This window comes from Anser brachyrhynchus (assembly GCF_964034855.1).
Source record: "Anser brachyrhynchus genome assembly, chromosome: 11".
NCBI lineage: Eukaryota > Metazoa > Chordata > Aves > Anseriformes > Anatidae > Anser > Anser brachyrhynchus.
This window is the reverse complement of record NC_137706.1, coordinates 21,101,131-21,121,691: the sequence shown is the minus strand read 5'-3', so window position 1 is coordinate 21,121,691 and position 20,561 is coordinate 21,101,131. Positions and strand designations below refer to the sequence as shown.

At 58.3% G+C, this 20,561-nt stretch overlaps 1 protein-coding gene across 4 annotated transcripts in view; it reads right to left on the bottom strand.

Moving 5' to 3' along the window:
• Positions 1 to 1,375: 1,375 nt before the first annotated feature.
• CORO2B (coronin 2B) overlaps positions 1,376 to 20,561 on the bottom strand; it is a 32,530-nt gene continuing 13,344 nt past the window's right edge. For all 4 annotated transcript variants that reach the window (XM_080551555.1, XM_080551557.1, XM_080551556.1 and 1 more), the window contains 11 exons: positions 16,159 to 16,359; positions 7,406 to 7,522; positions 5,731 to 5,880; positions 5,291 to 5,455; positions 4,968 to 5,084; positions 4,594 to 4,698; positions 4,391 to 4,487; positions 3,771 to 3,883; positions 3,183 to 3,273; positions 2,923 to 3,062; positions 1,376 to 2,461 (listed from right to left, as the gene is read on the bottom strand). In XM_080551555.1, coding sequence (XP_080407681.1) covers positions 2,330 to 2,461; positions 2,923 to 3,062; positions 3,183 to 3,273; positions 3,771 to 3,883; positions 4,391 to 4,487; positions 4,594 to 4,698; positions 4,968 to 5,084; positions 5,291 to 5,455; positions 5,731 to 5,880; positions 7,406 to 7,522; positions 16,159 to 16,359 — 1,428 coding nt within the window. In that variant the 3' untranslated portion in view covers positions 1,376 to 2,329. The remainder of the gene's footprint in view (positions 2,462 to 2,922; positions 3,063 to 3,182; positions 3,274 to 3,770; positions 3,884 to 4,390; positions 4,488 to 4,593; positions 4,699 to 4,967; positions 5,085 to 5,290; positions 5,456 to 5,730; positions 5,881 to 7,405; positions 7,523 to 16,158; positions 16,360 to 20,561) is intronic.

Below are 20,561 nucleotides of genomic sequence, written 5' to 3'. Positions count from 1 at the left end.
GGCACGGGGAATTCGGCGCTAAAATTGGCTGTATCGAGTGCCCCAAAACGGGCCTGGCTGCTTTAAAATAGCGCCCAGATGGCGCGAGAGGAAGCGGCAGGAAAAATCCCGAGCTGTTCCCAGGAGAGCTGGGGGGAAAAGGCGCAAGAAGAGCAGCGATACCCGGCCGGGGCTCGCCCTACAACCCGCAGCACCGCGGCTTCTTCTGGAGGTTTTGGCGAAGCCCGAGCGCAGCGGGGACGTTTCGGGAGCCCCTTCTGCAAACGTCCCCCCCTGCAGCCACCCCCTGCAGGCACCCAGGGGTGCTCAACCACTGCTGGCAGGGCTTTGGTGGAGGCGAGAGGACGAGCTGGGGAGCAGGGGATGGGGCCGGGCACCCGCGTCCCCCTCACCTGCAGCGCGGGCCCAGGGCTCCCGATTTGTGCTGGTGCTTGCAGGTATGCTAACGGCCTCATTAATCATCACCGCCCGCAGCTGTAATTGGGCTCGCTTTGTGTGGATTCCGGGAGCTTCGGAGACACGTTCGCTCTTCCCTTATGAAGGATAATTTAGTGAAATCAGTCCCAGCACACCGCCTCTGAATAAGGCCACGGCCATAAATAACCCCAAGCAGGGCCGGGACGTCGCTGCTCTGAACGTGCGGCTGAGCTGCGGGAGCAGGCAGGGCTTTTGGAAGTAACGAAGCAGCCGAGACTTTAATAATCCTCAAATAGAGGTAATTTCCTAGGGACGCACCTCCTTCTAAATATGAGGAGTGATAAAAGCAGGAAACTCCATTCCGGTCACCAGAATATAACGCACTTCTCAACACCAGGAAAAAAGAATAAATAAAAAACAAAAATAAAATAAGATAAAATAAGATAAAATAAAATAAAATAAAATAAAATAAAATAAAATAAAATAAAATAATAAAATAAAATAAAATAAAATAATAAAGCTTAAAACTCTCTTTCCAACCAAGCATTTTTACCACTGAGCCTGCCGGGGTTGGTACAAGGCCAGGGGAAGGGGTACACGGGGAAGCACGGCCCCGGTGGTGCAGCGTCCCCGTGCTGCCCTCTTGCTCGCACGTGCCGGCTGCGCACCTTGCACCATGGAGCCCAGGGAAGATCCAGGGCCGCTGTGCTGAGCATTTGACCTGCAAATCTGGGGCTGGTCCCGGCATCCTTGGCTGCTTCCCCATCCAGCAAAGTGCCCCCATCTCACCACACCGAGCTGTGCCACCGGCCGCATCACCCAGCCCCACAGGCACTGCCCCAGCTGCGGTGCTGGCCGAGAACAGCCTCGTGCACACCCAAAAATGCCCTTTGGGACCCTCCAGGGTGCCCAGGGCCTTTGGTTGTTTTTAATTTGAAGAAAGAAAAGACAAGCAAGGTTTTGGTATCTTGAAAACCTTTTATTTTGTCACTATTCCGTAGTAGCATAAATAATAGGCAATGACAGCACATGTAACGTAAAGACAGGGAAGCGTCGGGTACAGGGCACAAGTAAATGAACAGGGAGGAGAAACCGTCGCACTGGCAGTTCAGCAACTGGACTCAGTGAAAAGAGAGAGAGAAAAACGAGCAGTATTTGGTTCTTTCCCTGTGCTAGAGGCCTAGTTCACAACCACTGTGACTGTACGCATGTGCTGCACCCGTCGAGTCCCTCCCCGGGGCACTGGCACGCGTCCCGGGGGAAAGGAGGCGGTTAAGTCCCGCTTTGCAGAGGGCTAAGGAGCAAAAAACCCCTCTCTGTCTAGGAAACCCAGCCTCTTTTTTCTTTTTTTTTTTTAATTTTTTAATTTCTCTCTTTTTTTTTTTCTTTTCTCTCTTTTTTTTTTTTTTTTTTTCCTTTTTTAATTTTTATCGGTTTCAGAGGAGAGGTCTGCGTGCAGCCGGGCGGGTGCGCAGCCGTGGGCTGGGGACGCAGCCCTGCCCGCCCCGTGCCAGCCCCGCGGACCCGATCCCAGCCCCGCAGCGATGAGCATCGCTGTCACACCTTGCATAGGAGAAAATCAATGGCGAGGCACCCCGGGGTGCTTTCCTAGGGACGTGCAGCCTTGCCCTCGCGCTCGGTCCGGCCCCGATGGAGAAGACGCTGCTCGCCTACCGACTCCGAGAAGCGAGGGGGTGCAAGCACTGCCCGGCTTCCCTTCATGCAGTAGCTGTCGCTTAAAACCCGTGGCCGTTTTTAGTGCTAGACGAGGCTACGAGGACGTTTTTCCAGTTAGCGTCTGGGCTCTTGGCAGGTCACTCGGCTTCTGGCTCATATTCTGTGTAAGTGGATACAATAAAATTAAAGAGCGAGTATAAACAAAGAAAGTTTATTTATAAAACGTCCCTGGAAGTTAATTATTCTTGGGGCTGTTGCGCAAGTTTTTCAGCTCCAGCTGTAGCTGTCGGATCCGTATGTCTTTCTGCGAGAGCTCGTCCTTCAGCCGCCGGATCTCGTCCTGCTGCCGGAAGAACATCCGAAGGAGCTGGAAGGAGAAGGGGGGGCAGGAGCTGGAGGGACGGCTCCGGCTCCGCGCCCCCGCGGCTTTTCCAAGGCGCCGCAGCCGCAGCGCTGCAGAGGAATTTTCCCCTCCCTGCCCAGCGACAGCCAGCACACACGAGGTTTGCAGGCACGAGAAGAGCAGAGCCCTCTGGAAACGCACCCAGCCACGCTCCCCCAGCACCTCCCCGAGTTTTTCCAGGGGAGGATTTCAGGCAAAGCTTTCAGGAGCGTGACGCCGCTCCGCCGGGGTGCTCCGCGGGTACGGTGGGCTGCCCTGAGCTGCCGGCACCGTGCTGCAACGGGGGTAAAATGCTGCAAATGGGGGTAAAAACGGGGGACACCTCATTCCCCGAACCCAAGCATCCCTGTGGCCGTGCTGATGGTAGCGGGGCTGCTCCTGGGGCGCAGCGCTGGGCTGGATGCGGCCGCGCGGCGCTGCCCTACCTCGTTCTCCGTGCGGGGCGGCACGTTCTCCAGCAGGTCGATGCCGTTCACCACGACGCCCCTCTTCTCCCTCACCGGCGCCTTAAAGACGATTTTGGACGTCTTCTTGTAGCCCTCCTTCAGCGACATCAGGATGGGATCTGGGGGGCGGAGGAAGGGTGAGCGGGGGCCGCTTTTGGGGCTCCCCCTCCCCAGGACGATCGCCTGCAACCCCCACGCAGACAGACCCACGGACACCCCCGGCACCGTCATGGTTTTACCTCTGTTCACCCCGCTCAGCCACTCGTCCGGCGTCAGGGCCGGCTCCGTGCCCGGAGTCATGGGGTAGATGTCCTCTTGGTACGTCTCCGACTACAGACGTGGGGAAATAAAAGCAGCGGCCTCCATAAACGTGCCCCCAAACCCACCCAAAGCGCTGCGAGCAGCAGCTCCCTCCCTCCCTCCCTCCCTCGGCGTGCAGGAAGGCAGCCGCTCAGGCTGGTTACAAATAACGGGCTGGTGTTTACCCCATTAAGTCAACTCAGAAATAAAGCATCCGAGTGATGCCCGTTTAGCTCGTGCTCCGCAAGAAAATGATACCAGGGCTGCACGGGGCTATACGGGACCTTCAAGGGCTTTGTCCCTGCCGAGCGCCGCACTGTGGGGGTCACAGGGGGCGTTTGGTCTACGGGCAGAAACGCCAGGGGCTGCCCATCTGGCTGGGAACTGAAGCTGCAAGGCAGGGAGAGGCAGCAGGGGGTCTCCAGCAGGCAGCCAAGGGTGAAGCCGGGCCAGTTTTGGGCACCCAGGGGTGCTGCTCAGCCCCAGCCGTGTCCTCCCCCCCGCCTGCACGCTCCCCGGGGACTCACCCTCCTTGGCACGATCATGGAGATGGGCTCGATGAGCCCCTTGAGGGTGACGAGCTTGTAGAAGCGGAAGACCTCGCAGGCCGACACGTCCAGCCCGTGCTTTGGCATCACCCCTGCGGACGAGGCGTGGAAAATTACCCCCCCCCCCAGGCAATAACCCCCACAGTGCTGCAAACGCTGGGACCCGGCCAGCTCCCCGGCGTGCAGGACCCCAAAAGCCACGGTTCTTCACCACAAGACCCAAACCCTCACCGAAGGCATCCCGGGGGCCTGGGGTGCAGGCAGGGCCACAGCGGGGGCATTTGCAGGGGGAAGTGGGACAGGGCCGAGCAGCTTTTAGTGAGGAAAAATCCCAGCGATCGGCGGCTGAGGTCCCTTGCTGCAGCCGTGTGACAGCACGCAGGGGGAGTCACCGGGCGTGCTGCTGGCAGGGACCGCGGCTCGGCGCGGCTCGGGAAGGACAGCATGGAAACGTGACGGTTCTGCAGCCCTGCGGCAGCCACGGCACCAGCTGATGGCAGAACGCAATTACCTGCGCCGTTTAATTAGGCGCTTTCTGCCAGCTACCTTTTGCACGCTCAGGTTCAGCAGCGGAGGCCGAGCGGCACGGCAATCCTTACCCAGTCCTTTCTGCGGGGCCGGAGAGCGAAACTCCATGAGATAGCTCAGGTAGGGCTTCTCCGAGCCGATCTCGTAGTACCGAATGTTGCCGTCACCCTGGAGCGAGCGCGGGAGGAGGGCAGGTTTAGGGCTTTGTTGGGTACGGGGCTGGACAAAGAGACCCCGATAACAGCCCCCGGCCCCCCAGCCTCGCCAAGCGCACCTTGCCAGCCAGGTACAGCATGTGGGTGTCCGCGTCGTAGAAAGGGAAGAGCAGCCCCGAGAGCCCGTCGATCTCCTCCTCGATGAGGGGCATGGACAGATCCTCCTGCGCAAGGGGAAGATCGCAATTAATAGCCTGGCAATGAAGATGTCTGGAGACAAACCCACCGCCTTGCCCCGCGGCACCATGGCAGGAGATGTCCCGGTCCCCAGCCAGGGGCTGCAGAGCCAGGGGGTCCCCAGTGAGGTTTTGTCATGGATGGGGCCCTCCCGGCCCCCCAGTATGGGATTTTTGGGGTCGGGGCTCCCCATTGCGGGGTGAGGGCAGCCCGAAGGGCTGGAGGATACGGGGCTGGGATGGGGCCTGGCCCTTACCTGGTCCCACAGGGCGATCTGCCGCGTGTTCCAGCGCGAGACCCCCGTGGTGAGCAGCCGCTTCGTGCTGCCCAGGAAGACCACGCGGTTGACGCGGTGGTTCTTGCAGCTGGCCTCCTGCAGGACAGGACAGGACAGGTGTCGGACATCACCGAGAAACCACCGCCTTCCCCTAAACAACCCATATTCTGCCCCCCTGATTTCCGTCGCGTCCCACCAAGTCGCGCTGTGAGTACCAGCGGTACCCCGCGGACGTCGCTCCGTGTCTCGGTGGGATTCCTCCCCGTGCCCCCATCCCCAAACCCTCCCCGGGGACCCCGCACCTGCAGCACCCTGCCGGAGCGCGGCTCCACCACCCGCAGCTTCTTGTCCTTGCAGGAGGTGGCCAGCAGGCTGCCGTCCGTGTTGAAGGACATGCAGAGGATGACGTCCGTGTGGCAGTCGATCATCTTGACGGGCTCCCCGATGTCCAGGTTCCAGATGAGGACCTGCGGAGGGGGGGGGGGGGTCGAGGCTGCATTTTCGCCATCCCAAGATCTATTTCGGAGCTGAAACCGCTCGCTCAGCCCCTCCAGAGCTCCTCACCCGCCCTTCTGGGGCTGGCGTTTGTGCCAAACCCACGCAGCCCCTGCCAGCGGGTGCCAGGCACCACGCACACGGGCACTTGGCCATCACCGGGGGGGGGGGATTTCGGACACTGAGGTCCTGCCCCGGCGCATGCAGGTGCTTCCCGCTGGTGCCGCGGTGCAGGGCTGGGGCTCACCTTATAGTCGTAGCCCGCGCTGAAGAGGATGTTGTTGGTGGTGGGGTGCCACTCGACCAGGCCGACGCGCCGGCTGTGCCCGTACAGCTCCAGGACGGCCTCGGTCATGTTCCTCTTCAGGCCGCCCTCAGGGATCTCCCATATCCGCACCTGCGGGACGGGGCACGTGTCAGGGGGGGCTTTGGAGACCCCCCCGAGGCCCCCATCCCCCACCCGGAGGGGCTTTGGGCTGCTCCTCACGGGCAGCTGGTGCCGTGGGGTTAAAGCTAACCCCAAAAGCCTCGGCACAGCAAGCTTTTGCTGGAGAACGGGAGGCAAGGCGCTGGGGCAAAATAAGGCTTTTTCAGCATCTCCTCGATTAAACAGCTCCAGATAAAGCCATCAAAAAGCATTTATAATGCTCTCGCTGCCATTGCAGGTCGCTGCGGTGGAGCTGAGCCCCACCAGCCTCTCAGCCCCATCACTCCCACCGGCAAGCAGGAGTTTGGGGTTGCAGGGGTTGGGGGTCGCACGGCATGCAGAGGTCGGGCTGAAATCAGATGATTGAGGACGTCAGAGGTTTTCAAACGGGGCATCACACGAGGAACAGCCAACCCCGGCGGCTGGATGCTGGAGGGGCAGCTTGTGAGAGCGGCTGGTTACAAACTGGGTGTCAGGGAACGGGATAAAACCGGGCGTGATTTGCCCCGAAATGCCCCTTTCCGCAGGGAGACATGTGCTGCAAAGACGGCACCGCGCTGCAGCCCCCAGCATTTCAGCAGCACGGCAGCACTGCAGAGGGAACCAGGGGCTGGAGGCTCTGCTGTGCTAATTGTCCCCTGATAATTAATTAACGGGCCTTGTCCCCGGGGGGGGGGAGCCGTTACCGAGCAGGGACCTCGAGGTATTTGTGGATGGGGGTTTGACAGCGTGCCCATCGTGGGGTGGCATCAGGAGCAGCGAGCCCGTGGGGACCATCCCCTCCAGCACATCCCCATCAGGGGAACGCCCCACCACGGGACAGCCCCAGGGGCAATTAATTGGATTTCCCAGGCTTAACAACGCAGCGGGGATGGCTCAGGAGGCCTTCCCAGCACCATCCCTCCCAGCACCTCCTCTTCCCCCACAGCTGAGTGTAGAAGATGTAATCTAAGGTGGGAGACGGCTCTCCGTGATTCGCGGCCACGCTCTGAATTATTTTTCCCCCCACTCAAAATCTTCCTTGACAGGCTTTGGGCTAATAAAAAACGCCGACACGCCGAGCTGAAGGGGAGGATGAGGCACGAGGAGGTCTCGTGCACTGCGGCGCTCAGAGCAGGCGCGGCAGATTTGTGAGCTGTCGGAACTGGGTCCCCCCGAGCCGTGCGGAACAGGCGAGGGGTTGGGGCTGTCTCCCTTGCACGAGGCTTTTCTCCTTGCGAGACCCCCTTTGGGACGGACGTGTTTGCACCCCGAAAATAAAGGGGAGGCGAGCATCAGCCAAACACAGACGGCCTGATTCACGTTCGCTACTCGACGCATCAGCCGCCGCGCCGATGACACCCGATAGGTTTTTGCCTGCTTTTTGCACGATTGGCCCATTTTTCTGTGCCCATCTCCGCTCCCCCTCGGTGAGCTCGCCGTGACACCAGCGGGAGGATGAGCAGAGCCGCGGGAAGATGCGCGGAGCCAGCCCCAAACAAATCTCCCCACTCACCGACGTGTCCTCGGAGCACGACGCGATGATGTTCTCGATGAAGGGGTTCCACTTGATGTCGAGCACATTGCCCTGGTGACCGCACACTTTGGGGTAGTTTGGCTCGATCCGGCCTGTCTGCAATTAAAACCAAAATATACGGAATTTAGAGATGAAGGTGATCTTTTTAAGGCTGGAGCCATTAGGAGAGCAGGCTCCGTAGTTCACCCCAGGATGGTTTTTCCCCGGTGTGGCTCAGCTGAACCCCGCAGGAGAAGAGGTTTTTGCAAACAGGACTGCTCCACACGAGCCCCCATGCATCTGCAGGGGGAGGCACCACCGACTGGGGATTTTAGTAAGAAATCTCTGTATGACCACCCAAAAACACATGAAAAAAGGGCTGGAACTGACTTGAGAGGCACCGAACTCGTCCCTGGGAGGATCAGCCACGAGGTCAGTTAGGAATCGGTTGGTATTTTCCTCCTGATCTTGGCAAGCAATGTTGAACAAGGGTAAAATGTACTCCACTTAACAAATCCCCCGTGACTTTGGGACCACAAACACTCTTGCTTAACGATGCTAATAACGCACCAGCTACTCCAGGCCATTTGAGGCGATCCTTTCACACGGATGGAAACCCTGGCAAGACCTTTAGGACGGTCCAGTCTCGCCAGCAGGGCGAGGGCAGCGGCAGCAGACGAGGGCGCACGGCACAGCCCGATGCTCAGCATCCTGCTGTGCCAGTACAAAAGCTCCTCGTGCCGCAGCCGGGACCCTACAGCCCCCCCCCGGTTCCTTTCCCTGGTCCTTTCTGCATCCCCAGGCACCCCTGCAGCGCCCGCCAGGAGGGGGTGGCAAGCTTCGGAGCGTGCAAAGTAGGTCAGCGCGACACAGCCGCTGAATATTTCATAGTCCTTCCAGCTCTGACCTTTCAGAGTATCGAGCTCCTGGCTTCATTTAACACAAGCAAAGCAAGGCGGGGAGGACACCGAGCTGCATTTTACGCGTCCGCAGCCAAGGGCAATGGCCAGGAGTGCTCTGCGCAGCCGGATCAGGCCCAGCAGCTCGCCCTTGCACCATTGCTGCTGGGAGGATTTATCTGAATTAATTTGCTCCCGGGGAGACGCAGCTTGCTAATTGCATGGTGAAGCGGGGCCGGTCGCAGATCCCGGAGCCTGCTTTCCATCAGCCGGTGATGCTGCTTTTGGACGGCTCACTTGTAGCATGACAGTGCAGAAAACCATCACGCGAGGCACTGGGAAACACAAGGAAAAATGGCCCGCGTCCAGCAGGCGCTTCCCCAAATGCCCCCAGAGCAAAACCCAGCCCCGCAGCTTCCCTTGGCACGCACAGAAATGAGCATTTCAGCTGGAAGTGCAAAGCTAACCGGAGAAGAAAAGCAGCGGGCTTTGCACACAGAAATCCCTGCGGTCTGCAGTTTTTGTGTAGGATCCATCCTGCGAAATGCCGGCAGCTCCAGGCGGCCGCACGCTCAGGGATGTGCACCAGGCTGCTGCTGCCGCCGTGCCCGGGGAAATCTCCCCCCCCGGGGGCTGTGTGCCTCGTAAATTGGGGTTATTTGTACAGCAAGGAGCCAGATCTTGCTCGGATTGATAGGGCAGCTCTAAGGCATCCCTCGGACACAGCCCGGGTATGAGATGAGAACCAGCCTGGCCTTACAGCACCAGGGATGCGGTTGTGGGAGCAGTTCACTTACTGGGGAAAAGGGAAAAATCAGGTGCCTGCCGCTGGTCCCTTCGGTGTGAACACACCGACACGTTCTCCGTGCCCGTGGCAGGGTCACCGCACCGCTGCCCCTGGTCCCTTCCCGACAGCCACCAATGCCAGGCTGGCTTAGGGTGGCCCCGTGATGAGCACCTAAAGATGCGCCGCATCCTCCTCCAGGTGCCGAAAGCATCATTTCGCGGTGCTCCGAGCACCTAAACATTTATAATTCTGCCCGTCTGCAACAATATGGCAGCGAGAGCTGCAGAGCCCCTGGGTCAGCCGCTGCCGTTATCGTGGTCTTCGTGTTTTCCAATGGAAAATAATAATAATAATAATAATAATAATAATAATAATAATAATAATAATAATAATATGTAAATAAATAATAATAATAAATATACAAATAAATAATAATAAAATAATAAATAATAATAATAAAGTTCTGCACAGCCAGGGAGGAGCTGGGGAGCACTCAGTCCTGCACCCCCAGCCCTGGAGCTGGTGCACTTAGGGCCTCATCCTGCACACGAGCATCACCAGGGGCAAGGCCCAGCACGTGCAAGCTGCAGGGCTGGAGCTCAGGGCCCAGCAGGCCAGGCTGGGAAGGGAAACGCCGAGGTGAACCCCTGGAAGTGGAGGGGAATGAAGCAGGGAATGAAGGAGGGGAATGAAGCAGCCGCCTCGCCACGTTACTGCTGAGCTCGGCCGCCTGGTCGCAGCCAGCATCCCCCTCCCTCCTGCCACCTCCCGGGAATTAATGGGATGCCAAGCACGGCTTTACAGGCTATTATATTAAGTATGACAGCAGCCATCACCTACCCGAACAGCGCGGATTATCTGGCTTTCCCTCTATTTTCCCATTTGCATTAGCACATTACTAGCACACGGTCTAGAGCAGGGATGCGCGCAGCAGCTGCCGAACTCCGGGAGGACAGACCTTTTAACTGCGTGAGTTAATGTGCAATCACTTTAATTCTGGGCAACCAGCTGAGTAATTTTCTTTGCAAAGTAGATTTGATGTTTTTTGTCAAAATTCATTAGGCTTTCAGGAGGACAAAGCGGGGTTTGGTTACCAGTAGTAGTTCCTGCCCGAGAAGCCAGGAGTTCTGATTAAAACGAGGCAAACACAGCCCGGGGCAGCGGTGGGCTTGTTCCCATGCCCAGGTTCACCTCCGAGAGGAGAAGGAGCCTCAGGCTGAGTGGAAGCGGTGAGAATAGTGGCAAAAAGGGAAGAAAAAAATTTAAAAAAACAGGGGTTCAGGCCCCAGCCTCCCGGGCTGCCATTCCCAGAGGCACCTTGGCAGCAGCCTGGTGAGCTGCAGTGAATCCTAATCCCACACCGAGGCCGGGTCCTTGCCTCGGGCTGCCCGAAGCTCCGTGACCCAAATACCAGCTCCTTAGAGGGACAGACGGGCTTTGCCCCCAGGCTCTGGCAGCTCTGGCATTTTCAGGGCCAGGGCTGGAAGGAGCGATGCTTCCTGCAACCGCAGCCGCCCAGAGCCTGCCCTCGCGCGGCCGCTGCAGCGGAGGGCTGTGGATGGAGAAGGGCTTTGTACTGTGCCTGCGGGGAGAAGGGGAAATAAAGGGCAGGGAATTGTGCAGGTGGCTTAATTCGGTCACCTTGCTGCGTGATGGCTAAGGAAGCTTCCCCCGGGAACGGCTCAGATGCACCAGCAGCATGCAGAGCCCCAGGACGGGCAGACACATGGCCCCAGGACAGACACCACCACCACTGGGATGGGAAAAGCCTTTTTCCTCCTTGAGGCTTTCCTTGCAAGCCCTGTGAATTGTCCAGGCCCTGCTGGGAGCGATTCTGATGCCCGAGTCCAGCCCAGCACAGCCCCGGGGGCCCTTCCAGGTCCTTCTCTTCCTCATCTCCCCCCGCAGCTCCCCGACCTCCTGCTGGTTTTGCAGGGATCAGGGGAGGTCTGCCCGAGCTGCCCGGGATTTGCAGGATTTTTTCCTCAGAAATCCTTGAGTACACACAGGTCTCTAGTGGCCGAGATTAAGAGTAAATACATTTGCGGCTGTCTTCTTTAAAGGAGGTCTCTCTTCCTCAAGAACCAAAAGAGGAGAAAATCACACAGATTTCGCTGGCCCGGGGGAGGCCCCCGCTGATTTGGGCACACACAGAGGTCACCGCAGGTGACTCGGTTTTCATCAGGAGCCAATTCCAACTGAACCAGCACAGGCAGGAGAGAAATTGGACAAATCCTTGGCAGGGACCCAAAAAAGCCGTGGCAAGTGATGCACTGCCGGCACAAGACCCGGGGGTTCAGAGAGCTGCAGGCACAGCCGGGCACCGCGTCTGCACGGGGAGTTGTTTGAGCAAGGAGAAGGCAAGTTCCTGGGCAGCTCGGCCAGGGGAGGCGGTGCACTGAGAGACAGAAAAAATAAAAAATTTCCTTTTCCCCCCAAAGGAAATTCCCACTTGCAGGTGGAAGGAGATGTTCCTGCCCAACAAGTGAATAAAGAGATGCCCCAAGCCTCTCCCCGCCTCCCTTCTGCCAGGACGCCCGTGGCCAGAGCCAGCCTCGGAGGAGGAGGTCGCACTGAGAACGTGCACGCCACCACCTCCCACCGCGCTCAGCGGGCGCACGGCCGGAGAGCAGCAGCGGTGCCACCGCAGAGAGGTGTGAGAGAGCCTCCTCCAGCCTCCTCCATCTTCCTCCAGCCTCCACCAGCCTCCTCCAGCCTCCACCAGCCTCCTCCAGCCTCCTCCAGCATCCACCAGCATCCACCAGCATCCACCAGCCTCCTCCAGCCTCCACCAGCCTCCTCCAGCCTCCACCAGCCTCCTCCAGCATCCACCAGCCTCCACCAGCCTCCTCCAGCATCCACCGGCATCCACCAGTCTCCTCCAGCCTCCTCCAGCATCCTCCAGCATCCACCAGCCTCCTCCAGCATCCACCAGCCTCCTCCAGCCTCCTCCAGCCTCCACCAGCCTCCACCAGCATCCACCAGCCTTCTCCAGCCTCCGCAGCGCCCAGACTCCAGCGGGCGCTCCCCAGCGCTGCACGAGGACCCCGTCTCCTTTAGGTGCAAGGCAACCGTGCGAGGCAGAGCAGGGAAAGAAATCCACGTCGTTGCTTTGGCCAGGATGGAGGCTGAAGTAGCAGCCGCTCCCCTCATGCAACATAAATACCCCGGCGGGCTAAAAACATCCGTCTTCTGCCCGGCCACACTGCGGCACGCCCGTTACCCGAATTTTGGGTAACAGAAACTTCTCCAGCCACGCCAGACCCAAACGCCGAACACCAAAGCCGCGCGCACGGACAGCGGTGTGCTCCAATTAAGCGCCGAAGCCTCGCTGCAGAGGTATTTATCCGCGCCATAAAAGCAGCAGCTGGGATCAAGCTTGTTAATTAAAAAGACAAAAGCCCGCATAATGCTCCCGTTAAATGGGATTATGGACACTAAAAATAACCCCCTGCTCGCTGCTAACAGCGAGGCCGGGCCTTCTCTCCGCTTCAGCCGGCAGAGGGTGCAGGCAGTGGCCGCGGGGCTGCACCGAGAGCCCACAGCGGGGCCCCCCCCGCTGTCCCCTGTCCGTGGTGGGCACCTCAGGGCCTTTTTGGGGCTGCAGGGGGCCAGCACCCGGCCTGACCCCCCCCCGCTGCTCCCCGTCACCTCCCTGGGAGCTGCTGGGACGTCTGCGCCCCAGGGCAGAGCATGGCGAAACACTGAAGTGTTGACTTTATTCTGTAAGCCTCAGGTCTTTTTTATTTTTATTTTTTCCCCCGCTCATCTCTAGACTAAAAGGGGATGTCATCCCCCATCCAAAATCAGGCACAGAAGAACCCACGGCAGCATCCCGCGGTGCTACGGGGCCAGGCAGACCGCGCAGATCTGGGGGGGGGAGTGGGGCCTAGGTTTTGGGGCTGCCACGCCGTCGGTCCCCGCCGCCAAGCCGTGTCCTTTCGTGCCGGCCCTGGTTAACGAAGGGACGAGCGCTAATCGCGGGCAGCTCCTTGCCGTGGGGTTCGGGCTTTGCCCCCCAGCTCTCCCCCGGGGACAGCGGGGACGCGGCGGGGGTGTCTCCATGCCCACCCCACGGGCACGGCGGCTCAGCCCCACACGAGCCCAGCTCCACGAGCGGCCCGGTACCAGCACCAGCCTTGGCCTGCAGCTTCCCGCGGGTAAACAAAGCCTCCTCCTCCTGCCTCTCCCCTTCCTCCCGGCACGGCCAGACAACATTGTCCAGCCGAGGACAATAAGCTGCTTTTTTTGCTTTTTTTTTTTTTTTTTTTTTACCCCTGCAGAAGCAGAAATCTGCAGCGCCAGGAGCCACGCTTCTGCAGAGGCTTCCCCAGGGCCCCCCCCCCGCAGCATCCCCCCAGCACGCGGCGTGCCTGGGGGCTGCCCCTGGCCCTGCCCCGTCACCGTGAAGCCGACCAAAGCCCCAGCACCCCGACACCTCCAGGCCCTGGGGAGGCGTGATCCAGGAACCCCAAGATGCAAAGGCTCCGCTCTGTGACTCGCACGGCACAGCTAAGCCCGTTCTGGGCCGATCGATCAACCAATTAATAAAGTATTTACAACGTGGACACAGCGCTTCTGGTATTTTTAGGGTTTCTGTGAGGATATTTTAAAAAATGGGCCAAAACCTGGCTTTCCCATAACCCCACGGCTCCTTCTTGCTCAGCGCTTTTGCCCTCACATTCTCACTCCCAGGGTACTCCAAAAGGGGGTTTCTTCCCCAAAACCAGACCTGGGGAGCCCCAGGTTCGTGCTCGGGGACGTCCCAGGCCTCCTGCACGAGCTCTTTCTTCCCGAGGAGCAGGGTTTGGCTCCCGCTGAGCACCCGAAGGCAGGCTCGCAGCTGAGGGCCCAGCGCTTCTGATGTGCCGAGGAACATATGGCCCGGCGTATGCAAATGCATTGTCACTCCCAGCACAAAGCAGAGGGGTTTTCTGGGGAAGATTTCTGGCGAGGACAGAGGGCAGAAATTTAAAAAAAAAAAAAAAAAAAGGGAAAGATGGCAGCAAATCAAACCCTGAGCAGATCTGCGGTATCTAGGTTACCTTAATTATGTTCGGCTAAATATGGATGCCAATTAATTAGATGGCTGCCGATTTCCAAAGAAAATTAGTTTACTCTTAATGAGCTAATCAGTTCCTATTTAAAAAAAAATAAATAATGAAATTATTAGGTTGTACAAAGGAGCGTGCAGTCACTTGACACGGAGAGCCAAGGTCTGCTCCGACGGGGGCCGACGGTCCCGTGCGAACAGGTTGCGAGCAGCACCGCGCTCCCTCTGCTCTCATCCCGCTGGGACTGCGCTCCGTTTGCCAGGAAAAAATGGTGATTTTCTGGCAATCCTGGGTTAGCAGCTTGGGATTTGGGGCCTCGAACAAGCAGAGTGTGCATGGGCGCACTCGCAGCCCAGGGCTCGGTGCCTGCAACGCCGCAGCACGGGGCAGGAGGCAGAGATGCAGGCGGCAGCGCTCCGACGGCTGAGGGAAAGCTCCTTGTTTGCAGAATATTAATAAGAGTCAAGCTGTGCGCTGCAATTAAAACGCTGATTATAATTTCTTCCATCTGTAGCCGATGCTACTCGAGAAATTAAACAAAAATGCAGAAGGGACGCGGACTTTACGTGGGGAGAAGCGGCCGCTCCTGACAGGGCGGCTTCTGCAGAGCCAGCTGAATTGTTTCGGGGGGGGGGTTAAAGCTGCATCAAGGAGAGATGCACAGATCCGTGCGGACACTCCTGCAAAGAGCTGGGGGAAGCCTTCGTGGGGAGGAGAAAGCCCGATGCTGCAGGGGAAGGAGTACGTGCTCCAAAGAGCATTAATAGCACCGAAGCGTGCTCGGTGCCTGTGTGCAGTGCTCCGGGCTGGTACAGCTGCAAACCAACCCCCAGCACGGCACGGGACGTGGCTCCCAAGCATCAGCAGCTCGTGAGGGGCTGCGGCTTGGTGATGAAGTCCTAAAAATAAATTCTGCTCGAGGTGGCACTGCTGCAGCGCACGGAGCAAAAGCCCTGCTAGAAAGGCTTTGGGGCCAGTGACGTCCCTGGGGCCAGGCGTTCCCTCGCTCCAGCCCTGAGATGGAAATGAAAGAGACGGATCGGGTGTGGTTTTGTTCCTCCTTATCTTCTGGAGCTGCTGCGGATGAGTCACAGCCGGGACCTGGGCAGCCGCAGGCTGTGCCGAGCTGTGCCGAGCTGTGCTGTGCTGAGCTGTGCTGTGCCAGCCGAGGACGCAGAGCTCATCTGGACCACGGCGGGCACAGCCTGGCCTTAAAGGGGCTGGGATGGGGATTTTGCAGTGGAAAATTTGGGTTCAGAGCTGTGCGCTCGCTCCCAGGCTGCCTGCAGCACCGCATCTGATGGGTGAGCCCACGGGGCCCAGCTCACGTACAGGGCAGGGACCTGCGACCTGCTGGGCAGGACGGGGGCTCCCGGGGATCCCCCGGCTTTTTGGGAGCTATGCTGGTGAAACATGGGGGTGGAAAACCTGTGTGGCCCCTGCTGCTGCACGAGGTCAGGTGGGGACGTGCCCAGCGCCCAGCCTGCCATCAGCCTGCGGGCACGTGCTCATGGAGAGGCCAAAAACAGGAGAAGCCTTTCGGAACCAGAAAGGATGGGATGGGATGGGATAGGATGGGATGGGATGGGATATCATAGGATAGGATATGGATATGGATAAGGATATGGATATGAATATGGATATAAATATGGATATGGATATAAATATGGATATGGAAATAGATATGGATATAAATATGGATATGTGTAGGGTAGGGTAGGGTGGGATAGGATAGGATGGGATGGGATGGGATGGGATGGGATGGGATGGGATGGGATGGGATGGGATGGGATGGGATGGGATGGGAAGGGATGGGATAGGATAGAACAGAATATTTCCAGTTGGAAAATTTGTTGCCCTGCAAACATCGTGGAATCCAAATGTTGCAATTTCTTCCTAAAGAATAAACTCAACTCCCCAAGTCATCTTCCCAGAACAAGGACACCCCGCTAAGGGAGGGCAGAGGGGGCCACACCACGCTGGGGCGCTCTGAGCGGGGGCCGTGCCACTCACCTGCTCGAGCGGGATGACGAGGAAGGAGCCGCCGCCGGCGCTCTCGGTGACGATGGCGAGGAAGCGGGCGTTGACGGCGCAGAAGTGGTTGTCGTGGACGTTCTTGGTGATGGGGATGCCATCAAAGCAGTGCTCCCGGCTCGCCACCTTCCCGTAGACGTTGCGGAACTTGGAGCTGCGGTACTGCGGGCGCCATGACATCTGCGGGGCAAAGAGCGCGCTCATCATCCCGCTCACCCACCGCCAGCACGTCCCCCCTTGGCCGTCCCCAGGGATTTTCCACCCCCAGCCCGTTCAGGGCAGCCCCGGACACAGGACAGCTCCTGCCTGAGGAAGCGCGGCAGGGCAGATCTGCAAGCACACCACCCCCGAAAAGATACCAGAGGTGCCCCCGGTGCAAGATGCAACCCGCAGAAGGCATTAAAAGCCTCGGTGCTGTTGCAAAATTTAAGCCGATGGCCCTTTCAGCATGCACTGCTTATCTAGAACACGCAGCACCACTACTTCATGCGCATATGACAAAGGAATTAAGGCTTTTAATGCGATGACTTGGAAATGGATTAGTCTGAGCCACATGAAAGCATGCACCGGTGCAGAATAAGAGCACTCAGACACGGAGCGAGCATCAGATCGCGGTAGCACTGCGTCCAGCTGGCCCGGCTCTTTTTGCACAGGTCTCCCCTTGCAGCAGGGCACTGCTCGCAGGGGCTGCACCAGCCCCTCCTGCTTCCCCACAGCAAGCCGAGCCCTCCGTGCATGTGCAGAAATGAGGGCATTATCGCTTGTACTGCCTGCTTTGCTTTTTCTAAGTAAAAGGAAGGCTGTTTTCATCATTTTCAGTCTTTTTTTTTTTTTTTTGGAACAGTCCTTATGGCAGCATTAGTGTTACAGACAAAACCTATGAAGATTTAATGCACGTTGAGTGTGCAGAAGAGCATAAGCGTCCAGGCCACCTCAGAGCAACACAAGTACTCGGCTCTGTCCAAACCCTGCTAATCGCCTGCTGGAGGACGCGGCGCAGCTCCTGTCTTCACAGCCATTGACAAAAGCGTGCAATGCGCGCTCGAGCGCTGGGCCAGCTGCTGAGAGCAGCCCTCAGCAAGGGGCACCACCAGGGAAGCATCCCCGTGGGCTGCTCTGATGCCCAGGAACCCAGCGACTCCTCCAAACCCAAGGCCACAGGCACATCATCTGCAGCGTCTCCCTGGGAGGAAAGAGGACTGCAAACCGTGCCATTTCCATCCTCGACTCCTACGAGCAGCTCACCAGCAGGCTCAGCTCCTGGTTCGGGGCACTGGTCAGAGTCCCGAGCAGCAAATCTCGGCCTGCCTGTCCCGTGCATCGCAGGGCCAACCACGCGGGGGATTCAGCACCGACCTCAGCAGCAGAGCCCCGCTGCGCCGACGTCCCTCGCCGCATCCTGAGCCCTGCTGCAGCAAGCCGCCCGCCGGCAGGGCCACGTCCTGCTGGGCAGACCCCAGCCCTGAGCCCCGGCGCTTTGCCTTGGCCCCGCACCCAGGCACCGCTCTGGGAGCACAGCCACATTTTGCAGCCCCCCCCAGCAGCTCACACACCGGCAGCATCCTTCGGAGGCCGTGCTGGGGCCGCATCTCGGCCCTTCTCCTTGCGCAAAGGCACCAGGGGGAGGTGGGTGCACGGACCCTGCTCTGCCCAGGGTGCTGGGTTTGCACCCCCCTGTATCAGAGGCTGTCCTTGGGTCACAAGAAAAGAGGACGCGGATCCTTGAGGATTTAACCCAAAAGGAGAGCAGACAGACTTTTTTTTTTGCATGGAAACAATTCTGCTCTGAAAAATGCAGACTCACGTCCAACAAAGCGCTGCGAAGCTTTGCCAAACCTACCAGAGCGGTCAGAGCGAGGCAGGGCAAGAAAAAGCCCCGACCACAACCCAGGCTGCTTCTTTCAAGAGTTTCACTGCTTTTTGTGTTTTCCTTTTGCTGAACAGACCAGCTTTCATTACGAAATTAACTCCTTTATGAAGTTAAAAAAGCACGAAAATATCTTTTAATATTTTTTTAAGCTCTCAATTTGCTCCCCTGTCCCTGGGTGAAGCTTTGCTCCCATTCCTGCTGCCCACGCCGCTCTGCTCCAGACCTATTTTTAAAAAAGCCCCAAATCTACCAGAAGGGCCGTTCTTTCCATACTTCCACAGTGAATTTCTCAGATGACTTGCGGTGTTATCCCCACGCAGGAGGATGCCCCATGAGGAAAAAGGGGCTCCTGATATTTCGTGCATTCAGAAACGGAGCCTTATCAGTCGCTGCCAAACGAAGCATCACGGCAAACGAGCTCCGAGGAGCCTGCAGAAACCCCTCACCCCCAACGCAGGGCCCTGCAGGCGAGCTGTGGATGCGCCCTCCACGCCGCCCGCCCCGGCAGCGCTGCTTCTTTGGGGATTGCAGCATTTCTCCGTTTCTCTCTTCCCTTTGTTCTTTCACCAAAAACTGGGCAAGCCTCCATCCCACCCCCGCCGCAGCGGAAGGAAGCAATAGGCTCGAGTGCGGGTTTGGCTGGAGAGATTCCCCAGTTTCTTTCCTTTGCCCTCCGTGAGCATTTCCTGCAAACGGCGGCCAGCGGCCCCGGGGCCGCAGGCAGCCCGGAAACGCCACCAGAATCTCGGGAAACGTCTGGGGGCTGCCCATGGCCCCCCATTTCCTGCAGGTTTATTGTTCTGGCAGCCGGCAAGGCTTTCCCGGGGCAGGAATAGCTGCTGGTGCCACGGGGGAGATCCCCAGGTCCCCCCCGCTGCTGCTTTGGGGACGTGGATGGATGGGAGAGAGCATCCAGGGGAAGCTGCCTCTGGCCTTGGTCCGTGAGGGTGCTCCTGGTGCTGGTGGGATCTGACCTTTGGGGGGTCTCTGAACCCCTTCCCCAGGGAGCACGCAGCCATGCAAGAGGATTTTTGTGCAGAAATAAAACGGAAAAAAAATCTGTCTGAGCAAAAAGAGCTGGCTTCCCATTGTGTCGTCCCATTTGGATATTTTTGTGAGCGATGCGTCAGTTCTGGACGGATGAAAACTCTGAGTCTTCACGCAGGCACCTGCTTTATTCTCCCATTTCATTCCAACATTTATTCCTCCGTTTGTTTTTCCCCAGGACACGCATTCAGACCTTCTCTGTGAGGCCCCTGCCTGCAGGTCTGTGCGTTTCGTGGATGCCGCAGGGCAGAAGCAAAGCCCACCGAGGGCTTTTGGTCGCACACCTCATGCTGCAAGCACGGGATGCTGAGAGTTTGCAAGCGGGGAAGTCAAAATTTGTGATTTCACCAGAAACGCCATTTTACTACGGAAAATGGCTGCAAACAAGTGCAGGTTTCTAGCCGGCAGGAGGACAATCTCCTGTCCCGTGGGCTGTGCAATCCAGCCGGGGAGGAAAGCAGCCCCTGCCCCGAAGGAATTCAGCTCGGTGGAGACAAAGGGGAGAGGAAACGCTGGAAAAACCTCGCAGCCACGCTGCTGTCCCACGCCGCAGCCCCCGGCCCCGCTGCCTTCTGCTTCCTCCCGGGGGCTTTGCTCAGGATCGTGCCTGCGGGGAGCGAAGCACCTCGTGTCCCCTGGGGCGTGGGGAGAGGTGGCCACAACATGGACGCTCTGGCATCAACGCGCAGAGCCCTCCGTGTGCCAGGGGATGGGGAAATTCCCTCAAAACTTAAGATTGAAACACGGCATTTGCTTCCTTCCCCCTGAATTTAAGCCCTTGCTTGATCTCCTTTCAGGCAGCCGATGGGAGCGCTGCTGCCGGCTGCTCTCCAGGCGACGGAGGATGCCGGGAACCAGAAAAGCCCTGCTAAATTTAGCTCCCACGTGCAGCAAGCCCCGGCCATCCACCTGCGTGCTCGCTGTAAGCCGCGGGCAGCCCCAGAGCCCCCGGTCGGCTCCTGCTCAGCTCCGGCCACAAGCAAGCGGCTCCCGTCACCGCGCCGCGCCGAGCGAGGGGCAACATCAACCACCCTACGAGGCGTGTTTTATTACGAGACCCGCTCTCTGAGTACTTCTCTACTTTCTGCTGATGCTAATGGCATTTTATTTTTCCATCACCTCACTCTCAATGGCTTGGAGACATTAAAAAAACAGAACTATCGATTTATCGGAGCCGTTTCCATCCATCCCCCAGAATCAGACTGATGCGCCGCCACTTCCAGTGCTCACTGCAGCCCCGCGTTATTCTTGGACTCTGACTCTTCCTGTAATTGCAAAACTCCTCCCTTGTTTTAGGTTGAGCAGAGCTTACAAGAAAAATGAGAACGCTATAAAGCACTTTGAAGCACGGCAATACAATAAATCACCTCCCCGGCCACAACATTCAGCATCAACACTGAGCCTCACGGAACACACGGCAGCAGAGAAATTCTCCTCCCTGCCCCAGCGTTTTCGGGATGGCTGC